At 33.3% G+C, this 11,401-nt stretch overlaps 1 protein-coding gene across 4 annotated transcripts in view; it reads right to left on the bottom strand.

Annotated features, from left to right (window-relative positions):
- Window positions 1-1,200: 1,200 nt before the first annotated feature.
- The window catches only part of LOC137813774 (uncharacterized), a 30,407-nt gene continuing 20,206 nt past the window's right edge, over window positions 1,201-11,401 (bottom strand). For all 4 annotated transcript variants that reach the window (XM_068616194.1, XM_068616195.1, XM_068616196.1 and 1 more), the window contains 3 exons: window positions 3,936-4,087; window positions 3,822-3,857; window positions 1,201-2,472 (listed from right to left, as the gene is read on the bottom strand). In XM_068616194.1, the coding sequence (XP_068472295.1) occupies window positions 1,696-2,472; window positions 3,822-3,857; window positions 3,936-4,087 (965 nt within the window). In that variant the 3' untranslated portion in view covers window positions 1,201-1,695. The remainder of the gene's footprint in view (window positions 2,473-3,821; window positions 3,858-3,935; window positions 4,088-11,401) is intronic.

Raw genomic sequence — 11,401 nt, 5'->3', positions numbered from 1 at the left:
TTCTTTTCAGTCTTCTCAACTTTCCCCTCTCTTTCTTTTAATCTAAATAATTCTACTCTTCACTTTTTCTTTTCTTTTCATTTTCTTTTTTTTTCTATTCCTTCAAATTTACTCCATAGCCATGCGAAATGGAGGAAACATATAGATAATTTATCTCATTTGCCATTATGTTTGTTTGGTCAATAGATGCCTTGTATGTAGAAAAAATTAATAGATAGAGGAGTTGACCCCTTATCACCTTTAGTGTTTCATATTTCTGCACAAAGTTTCAATATGATTTTTAATGAGGCAATGGAGAGAAAATGTTTTGTAGGGTTTTATTGATTAAAGTTAAGTAGGGTTGTTTAACAAGTTTTGCCGTTAGAGTAAATGTCTTAGTATTGATAGCATGTTATGAGAAAAAGGTTGAATAAACACTAATAATGTGAGAAAACTATATCCTACTAACATTGAAAAGTTTTGTAACAAGTAACTGGCAAAGCACATGCAAAGAATTTCTTAACATAGATTTTGAGATTTTGAATTAGAAATGATAAAGGTCTACTCTGTTTAGCTTGCATTAACTCATCAGACTCTTTTTGTCATATAAAAGTTCAAAATCTAGTTGTTTAATAAAAGTTTCAAACTTTCAAAATTATTCAAAAATATGAGAATACATTTTTTAATTGATAAAAGAGTTTTAATATTTTAAAATATCACGTTACACTTATTACATCGTTTAATGTATAAAAAAATATTTAGCAAGAATTAAACATTAATCATTCATAAAAAAACATAATTATTGAAATTTATGACTAATAAAAGTCATGACTATCATATAAAAAAAATCTTCTATCAAATGCACCCTTGATGAAAGATTTAATTCTCAGTCGTATTTTTTACCACTAATTTGATAGACATTTTTAGATATTTTCTAATTTTTTAAAACTTACTTTTAAAGTGGGGATACGCTCATTTACAATTAACTATAAAAAACAATTAATAATATTGATAAAACTATATATATAAATATAAAATACACTTCCATACGGGAAAAAAAAAATCAAATCCATATTCTCTACAACTTAATCTCAACTTTTATATTTCATTTCTATTTGTTGAAATCATGACTCACTAGTTTAGGCCGCACCAAATAAATCACTCATAACTAGTCTAACGTGAATTTGGTCTAACAGGACTGAGGGAATAAGGAAGGGAATATTAAAGTGTCAATAAATTTTCTCTAGCATAAACAAAGATCCTAACACACCAATCAGACACTAGCGGACAATAACAATATCAACATTTGTCAATTGGTATTAATCTACATAAACATTTCAACCTCCAAGGCGTTAGAAAGGTGAAGCTCTGGAAAATCATCTGCTAATGTTTATCCCCATGGGCAGCTTCATACAAACAAGATGTCCACATGCACAGTAACAAGGGCTCCGTGATGTTTCAGATAATACTCGAGGCCCCAAGAGGTTCTTCCTCTTAACAGTTAACACTGCTGAGGTAGATCTCAACTATTGCTATCAAAGACTACTAATACTCATACTTTAAACAGTAGGCGCAAAAGGGCAGAGGTGTAAAGACTACAGATTAATTCTGGCCAAATCTAATTCTAACAATTTACATTATTACACAGCAATTTCCCAGGGATGATCTTGCTACAAGGTTATGCAACAATGTTGGCCCAAGATCTTCAAATCATGCTCACTGCCTAGGTACTGGTGGCGGTGGTGTTGATGGGTGGCTTTGCCCATAAAACCCTATGCCAGGTGGCCTGTAATATCCCCCAGGAGGAGACTGCTGTTGCTGCTGTGCCGATTGATTACCAGGCACTGACAACCCTATTGCCACATGTGGAGGCAAAGGAGGTGGAGGTGGTAGGCTATTTGGTCCATATCCATAAGGAATTCCCCCAGCCATCAAACCCGTTGATTGGACATATTGGTTTGATGGTTGATTTGCTGAAGAATGAGGCGGGGGAGGGGGTGCTGAAGCAAATGCAGCTTGCAACTGATTGGGTTGAGACCCAGTTTGCATGCCAACTGACGGTGCAAGTGGTACATTAGCCAGTGATGGCTGTTGTATAGTGGCAGCATAAAAGGAAGAGCTGGTCATATCAGAATTGTTAACATCAAGCACAGGCGTTGGTTTTTCAAGTTTGGGTCTTTTCTCTGGGTTGAAAATAGGCAATCCTGATGACAATCCTGTAGAATTTAAGCTACCATTCAAGGAGGCAGCTTCTTCAGCAACAAAAGAACAAAAAACAGATGTAAGCATCTGGGCAGAGGATGCAGAGGCAGCAAGCTTAGCAGCAACAGCAGCTGCTGCTTCCTTCGCCTTCTTGTTATCATCTTCAGTAGTTTGGAAAGGTGCAAATGGTACTGATTGAGCGAATGCAGGCTGAGATGGATCTGCAGCTTCTGCTGCTTGGTTAAGCCGTTTCTTTATACCAACTGCTTTCTCGATCTGCCCTCGTGCAACCTTCAGAATATTAAAACCATCAATTTATATTAAATAAAATACACGTGAATCAGTTCATAGATAGTAAAAGTTCAACACATTTAAGCATCCGATACACCCTTTCGATGAGTAATTAATCTGTTGTGCTCTATCTTAGAGAATGACTAACTCTGTTTACTTTTCAGATACAAAATCTAACGCATCAGATGTTAACCATCTACAATTCTTTTTTGATTGATTTATCTACAAACAAACCAGCCACAAATAGCTGAACAGAAAAAGTTTCAAAACTAGCAGAACATAGAACCTCAAACAATTGTGAGAGGTAAAATATATTCAAAAAGGAAGATTAGTTTATCAATTTGTGATTTTTGTTTTTTCTTTATATATAGGAACCAGGAATCCAAAACTAATTTCACGAGCCACTTATTCAAATAATAATTTCACAACAAAAGTTTGACATTCCTTCGGACACATTTTCTGTTACAGTTAATATACAATTTGGTCTCTAAAAGTGGCAATTTGTGTTAATTTAGTCCCCAAAAGTGCATACTTATACAGTCTGGTCCTAAAAAGTGCCACTCAACAAAAAGTCAAATGGTATAAAACTAGGAAAGTTGAACATCCTATAAATGTATCTCAATGATATTTATCTCCCTTAGATTTTCCTAACAGAATTTAAATAGATTGGCTCAATAAACCCACCGACTGTAATAATCTTTATAAAAAAAGTATTTTTTATTTTGGTCCTTAGAAAAAAATGTTTCTCTTCCTTTTAAAATTTAAAACAATTGTTTTTATTTTCCTATAAAATGTCTAAATTTTGGTTTTTTTTCCTATATATATTTTTCTTTGACTTTTGTCATTCCAAAATATGAAATTACTTCTGTTCTATAAAATTTCTTTTCATTTTAGGGATCTATAAAAAAATGTAAAGTATTACATGTTGACATCATTTCAAAAACACTAACTCGTGTAAGGTGGATAGTCACCTAAATTTTCATTAAACACGTAAACATATAACTACTACATAATAGTAGGAACCAAAGTTTTTTGAGAAATGAAAACTATAGAAAACATATTTAAACCTATATATTTTTCATCATCTCTTGCTAATAAATTAATTGTGTTATGTCAGTTACCAATTGACCATATTGATGAAATCTACATGTCTTCAGTTGAAAATTGAACAAATGTTCACCTTTCTTAATCAGTGTAATATACTAGCCAAATAAAACGGAAATCTTATGAATGCTCAAAATGAATGTTATTAAGTGGCAACAAACACTTAAAATTATATTATAATTAGGCAAAGTAATACTGATAGACACCGAGAAGGCAAATACAGATTAAAGTCAGGTTGTTCTTACAAGCAGCTGGGCATGAACAAGCTCTTGCCTTGATTCCTGAAAAAGCAGTTTAGATTAGTGAACATTCATCAATTTCAGTCTTTAACATAAGCATACTTGTAGAAACAATTATACTTGTTCCTGAAGTGCATGTTTAAGCTGAGAAAGCAATGAATCCCTTGCAGCCTCAGCATTTTCTAGTTGCTCCATATACTGCTTAAGCTTTTTTTCCTGCTCTTGTAAGTCATTGAGAAAGTCATTCACCAAAGTGGATCCTAGCTGGTTTCCTGATGTGATATCCAACTAATTGTCAGCATAACTAAATTTAATAAAGTATTATTGCTTCGGTATAGCAGTAGAAATAATAAAAAATCTATACTGCTCTGCTTAAAGTACAGAAGTGTCATCAAGTAGAATTGACCATGCAAGTCTTCACATGCCTTAAAAACCAGGTCTTGCAATATACTAGCACAAATTGAATCCTTTATATTAAGTGTTATAATGACAATACACTCATGAGAAAATCCATATTCACAATCCAACACTTGCAAGATATCCATACTTGTAATTGTAATGATCCTTCCAAGGAATAACTCCTGGACACCAATGATGGATATCTAAAATAATATCTAAAATCCCCAAGCCATGAGGAATAGGAAATCGATAGTGTTTCAGGTGGCGGCATGATAAAAAAATAATATCCCACATTCAACCCAAACAAGTTTTTTTTTTTTACGTCTTGCATGCTGATATATAACCCAAAGCTACTAATTGTTGCTTCAACTTTTTCAATTCTTCAACATGATTTAAGGGACTAGATATCAATTCTCCAAACACAAAATGATAAAAGAACTACAGGTAAAAGCATAAAGAAAGATTAAGAGCACAAGCTATGATGTCCAGATACCTACAGACATAACACGAATAATGTATAACAAAAATTTATAAAATGGTTTATATAGATGCAAAATATTGATAATTTCTTATCAGAAGTGTTATAAATAGCAAAGTATTAGGATAAAATAACCTCAATATCTCCAAATTGATTAGGAAATATCTTTAGAATTGTCCTATTCATATACATATATTTATATTTCCTTATTCTAAAGAGTTGATTGTTACAAATGGAGGTGATGAAAATGTAATTAATGTAATTGTTATTAATAAAATAACTTTTTATTGTCATACATAGTTCAAGTTCATATTAGAGTATTTGATCTTGAGAGCTTTATTTCCGGTACAACATAAACAACTGCCATCACCATGCCATTGAGGTCCGTAATCGGGTAGTAAGGTGCACCTTGCATCAACCGATCACAACTCTAAGAGTTGCGTCACTAATGGAGTTACCACATGCGACCACTAGCACTTGTGCATGTAGCCCACACACCTACCTCCAACAAAGCAGAGGTTTTGCCCACCACAAACAAGGTCATGAAGACCTCCCGAGACCATTCCAAGGGGCAATAACGTCTCATTTGACTATGATTTGGATAAATATGAGTTTTTTGCCAAAATGATGTTAACTTATAAGAACTTTCTTCACATACAAGGTGCACTTTATTACTTTCTTCACATACAAGGTGCACTTTATTACTTTCTTCAAATTTAAGCTCTTTAAGTTGTTTTAGTCACGAGTTAACAAGTGACTAATGTCATTGCCCTTTATTTTGCTTTACCACCCCATTTTGTTTCTTACTTTTACATGATATTAGATTACCCCTAACAAGAACATGGTACCATGAAGTGGAGTGTCTATCACTTGGTGACCATGTCCAAAAAGTTGTTTTAGTCACGAGTTAACAAGTGACTAATGTCATTGCCCTTTATTTTGCTTTACCACCCCATTTTATTTCTTACTTTTACATGATATTAGATTACCCCTAACAAGAACATGGTACCATGAAGTGGAGTGTCTATCACTTGGTGACCATGTCCAAAAAGCATCAGAATAACTACAATTTTTATATTTCCCACACATTCATAAATGAGGCCACTTAATATACTTTAGGATCTGTTCAATTGCATTGCATTGGTCTTGACAAGGAGAATTTAAAAATTGACTTACTATACCATTGCAAAGGCAATGTCAAGACGACTCACAATGAGATAATTAAGCTTATTGTATCTCCCAAGATTAGCATAAGTTCTCATTGGTCAGGAACAAGTTTGACATTTCGATCCATTGATGTTTCCATAGTCTTAGCATTTATCATCCTTGTGTCGTTTATGAGAGCATATTTTCTTTTATATAAGATCAAACCATCCTTAGATGACTCCCCCTTGACAACAAATCCAGGAGAAAACCCCATGTAAACTTTTTTACCGTGGTCACCATGTAGAAATGCACTTTTGATGTCAGTATAATCTTGGTCTTTCATTTGTACATATTCTTTGGCAACTACTTGAGCTTTATAATGACCAATACCATCAAGTCATATATTAAAAGGAACGAACTTTCAAGGGCACATATAACATCAATCATTGTTTGTTGCCACTCTAGATGTGATAAAGTTTCACTTGGAGAGTTAGGAATAGGAATAGGAGATAACAAAAGGCAAACAAATATATTGTATGGTGGAATGTCTATGATGACTGAGATTTGTATGGCAGGGAAAAGGATCATGGGTAGAACAAGTACCTTTTCGAATAGTTATAGGTAAATCATTTTCAAATGAGATTGGATTTGTTACGAGAGATGGTGTTGGGAAAGGATCGAGCATGAACACTACTATATCATCATTTATCAAGGATAGACTTTATGGTTCAATATCAATAGGTCAAGAACAACATTGATAAACGTTAATTGGTGTAAGAGAAGCATCCCCAATACTTGATCAGTAAGGATAGATAATGGCATTGGTTAATGAGATAACATGTTGTAAGGACAACATCTCGCCAAAAATGAAGAGGATGACTTGAAAGTGTCCACATAGTTTCGATAAAAATTCTATTTTGTGTTCGGTACACCATTCTTTTTAGTAGAAGGATACGAAGTTTGATGAAGGATACTATTGGCTGTCATTAAGTGTTGAAATTGGTTAAACAAATATTTAAGAGCATTGTCACTATGAAAAACATGTATAAATATACTAGATTGTGTTTTTATTTCATTAAAATATGTTTGAAATATAGAAAACACTTTTTATCAATTCTTCATTAATGAAATCTAAGTACATTTAGAATGATTATCAACAAACATTACTATATTTAAACCAAAAGGAGTAGTACCCGGAAAGACCCCAAATATCAGGGTGAACAAAAGAAAAAGGAGAGAAAACTCATTTATCAAAACACTTTGAGAAAACCATTGACAAACATGTTTTCCTAATCAGCATGACTCACAATTCAAAGTAGACAAATGTTTTAAACTTGGCACCATCTTCTGCAATTTTGCTAACTTGCATTGTCCTAATTGTTCATGGCTCATCCAACATCAACCATCTGACTCGATATCCAATCCTATAAGTAACATTAACTTTAGTAAAGGTGATGGGATTGGATTATTGAAAGGGAAATTAAGGACATAAACAATAAGGAATGAGAGGAGTTAGATAGTACTAATGTTGTAAGCTTGTATTAGCAAACCATTAGAAACAATTATAAAAGGCAAATTGGTAACAATAGTAAAAGGGTAGCAAAAAGAACGATTATGTAATCAATTGCACCAGAGTAAATAACTCAAGGACCAAGAGAAAGAGATTGGGAGAGATAGGCAGATAAATTACTAGTGTGTGCAACTGAAGCAATGTTACTTATGGATTAGCTTGTTGCACACCATTTTATAAAGTCTTCAAATTTTTATTTTTTTTATTAGCATAAAGTCTTCAAATGTTGTTAGAGATAGATCAACTAGTAACGTAGGAGTCACATGTGACTTAACAATAGATGTCTGAACAATATTGTATGGATAAGGGGGTTTCCCATGTAGCTTCCAACACCTGTCAATTGTACATCTAATGTGGTGGCAATGTTCGCATTTGGACGACTTTTAAAATTACTTGTGCAAGAGCATTATTACTCTATAATGCAAATGCAATGTTTCAACTTGTAGATGAATTATGTCTTTGTTTTTTTGAGGAATACAAAGTAATGTAGATGATATGGAAGTCATAGTAGGGTTTATTGTTGATCCCAAAATCTGATCACAAGTAACAACATACTATTGTTGCAAGTCACAAGCCCAAGGTCATAAACAACATATTGTGGTTCTCAAGTTCCCTTCTTCACATCTGCAAATGGTTGAAGAAGCTCATTAAAATCATGTAAGGTAGCATGAAGCCACCCAATATAAGCAAACATAGGACCCTCAAAACGTCGTGCAAAAGGAAATGCTAAGAGATCCTACGCATGTTGTTTAGATGTTGTGTGTCAAAGGTATATCATGCACGAGCCTCACTACAAACTGATGCACCCATCTAATGGGGATGGAAAATAGGTTTAAGTGAGGTGTGGATAATCGTTTTAGTAACATAGCTCATGGGATTAGTAGTCCAACTTATTTAACTATAACTGTACTTCAAAAGCCAAGTGGAATAGTTAGACCCATCCATTTTATCAATTCTAATAATATGGTTACAAAGAGGTTCATATGGTCCTCGAAAACAATTTTTTTGGAAAGTTGGAATTAAAAGAAAAGAAAAAACTAAAAGGGGAAAGTAGATCAAGCCTCCAAACAAACTTTGATGGAGCCATAACAAGTGTAGAAGCGCACAGAGTGGGCGATCTAGGAGAAAATGGGTGGTCAACCATCAGGAGCCGTCACACATTAGTCAGAGTTAAGGTAGTCAATGTTTGGACAGTTGCATAGATCAGCGCACAATCCCAACCCTACAAGAGAAAAAGGTGGCTGCTTGAAATTTGCGAAAAACTTGCTAGAGGTACACAAAAAAAGTGCTTTAGAGATGGTGGGTCTACCAAATCAACACAGTTTTGAAGAAGTATCTAGATACCATGCTAAACTCTAGAGAAGAGAGAAAGATTTAGCTAAAACCTTGTGTTTCTAAGACCACAGGGGTAGGGATGCCAACCAAGCGAGGCGGGTATGGATTTGACTAGCCTCATTCCCATCCCAAAAGTAAAAATTCATCCATATCCCTATACCTAACATGGTAAGAAATTTGTCTCATTCCCATCCCCATACGAAACAGATATGAAACTTTTGCCTTATGTAATCCCTGTCAAGTTACGGGTATATCCATACCCATGTCCACCCCTTTATTGTTCCAAAAATTAATTAAGTAATTTTTTACATAAAGAATTCAGTAAAGTAAACATGATATTATACTTGAGAATAATACAAAGGAATTAGAAATTTAGAGAGGGTTTTAGGATCTCATATTTATAACAACTTTAGATATATCAGATACAATGTATAAGAGGGAAGAGAAGAGAATTTGAAAAGATACATCTAGTAACTAGGTGTAACACAAAGCACACAACACCTTTATAATGAATTCAATTGAAAATTATTTAATCTAACAATTACGAAAGACTCAATGTCAAAAAGATGCATTTTCTTTTCTTCAATATCAAATATAAAGAAAGAAATATTGCATAAATCCCAAAACAAAGAACCAAAGGATTTGAACACTAAATTGACAGTTAGAGATTCTCATGTGAAAAAGACAAACAATAAATAAAAATAGGTTAAATACAGTTTCTAATTATCATGCTTTTTTCAATTTCGTTCCACTATGTTGGTTGTTCCCAATTTGGTCAGACTTTTTTTAAAAATTTAATCAATGCAGTTTCTTTTGCCAAATTAATAATAATGAAGTTACAACAAAGACACGTGGCATGAACAATGAATGACACGTCATCAGTCATAGTTGACTTGTTCACAAAAGTTAAGCATGGCATGAGCAACAACTGTCACGTGGCATTGCACGAACATTGTCACTATGAACTTGCTAGAAGGGATTATATTGACTCATTTCTAAAAAAAGGGGGAACAAATTAAGAACATTCAAAATAGGGGGGACAAAAATTGAAAAAATTGTCATAATACTTCAAAAAGCCTATTTAACCATAAAAATATTAAAAAGAACTAGAAATAATATACATGTGTCCTAAAAACTATTTGATTCAATGAAATTGAGGTTTGTTTTCCTGAATTCCAATACACCATTTGATCAAAACCACAAAGGGAAAAATGTGTAATCAATGTTGTTATAAGAGGGAAACTACTTTAGGGATCTGAGCAAACTTTGTAGATATTGACCAAGTCGAATAGTTGAAAGAGAGTGAAAAGTTGAGTAGAAAAAGAAAGCAAAAGAGTTTTCCGAATGAAAAGAAATTAAGGACCAAAGAGAACAACGAAGAAATTCCTTTTAAGTTACATAATAAACTATGGGTGTAAGAACAGGCACGGGCCAGATATGTATATACCATTACCATATCCATAATTGTAGCCGATCAATGTAAGGATTTCCCATCAAAATCAAAACAGGTTTATTTGTCATCCCTACGCAAAGGTGCTTTATTTATATTGAGAAAAGAGAACCAGTACAACAAATAGAAGACATTCAATATCATCTAATAACAAAGATATGATACGAAATAAACAAAAAAGTTTAAAATAATACATTTATAATTTAGATATTCCATATTATATATAGAATCATGTCCTTATTTATATAATTAAAAGAACTTCATGATAGAAGACGTAGATATCCCTCATTCAACCCTTTCAATCTTTGTTCCCTCATTCCAAGTCTTTCAAATATTATAGTTGTCAACTATAGAAGCATCATGATGCGTCTTATCCTACTAGTAATAAAGAGTACTTTCCTATTTCGGAACCTGTTTTAGAATCTATTTTTGGAGCAAAATGGTTTGTTACTTTCATTGACAATTGTACCCATATCATATGGACATATGTCATGAAAAGTAAATCTGAGGTCTTTCAACTCTTTGTTAACTTTTTTTGCCTTGTCCAAAATCAATTTGGAAAAAGCATTGATAGAATTAGATCTAATAACGGTACTGAATATGTGAATCATGATTCTACAAATTTGCTTCATAATAGTATTGTTCATGAAACTAACGTGAAAACATTCCACAACAAAACAGGGTTACAGAAAGCATGAATTATCATCTTCTAGAGGTAACAAGAGTTCTCTCTGCCACAAACCACACTAACAACTTACCCACACAGGTATTAATGCAATTGAATCCATTTTGTCTTTTTTGTTTCCATTTCTCCCCTAGTGTTACGTCTACCTACTTGAGTCTTTGGGTGTGTGTCATTCCTGTTCACTCACAAACTAATAACATTAAACTAGATCCTAGAACTCTTAAAAATGTCTCTATTAGTTATCCTTCTAACAAATAGGAGTGCAAATATTATCATCCTTAGAGTCATCGTGTCTTTACCACCATGGATATCACCTTCCAAAAAACAAAATCTTTTTTGTCAACCCTCCACTTCAAGGGGAGAAAGCACTTGAAGCAGTGAACTCTTTTTCCTATCATTTGTCTTTTCAAAATGTCCAAGATCAAAGTGATAAAGACACAACAAATGTGATAAAATCAGCCCACAATGAGGAAAAAAGATGAAACAGACAAATTCTTTAGCAAAATATATCAAAAAGGGAAGC

This window comes from Phaseolus vulgaris, chromosome 1 (genome assembly GCF_000499845.2).
Source record: "Phaseolus vulgaris cultivar G19833 chromosome 1, P. vulgaris v2.0, whole genome shotgun sequence".
Classification (NCBI taxonomy): Eukaryota; Viridiplantae; Streptophyta; class Magnoliopsida; order Fabales; family Fabaceae; genus Phaseolus; species Phaseolus vulgaris.
This window is presented reverse-complemented; position numbering and strand designations above follow the sequence as displayed.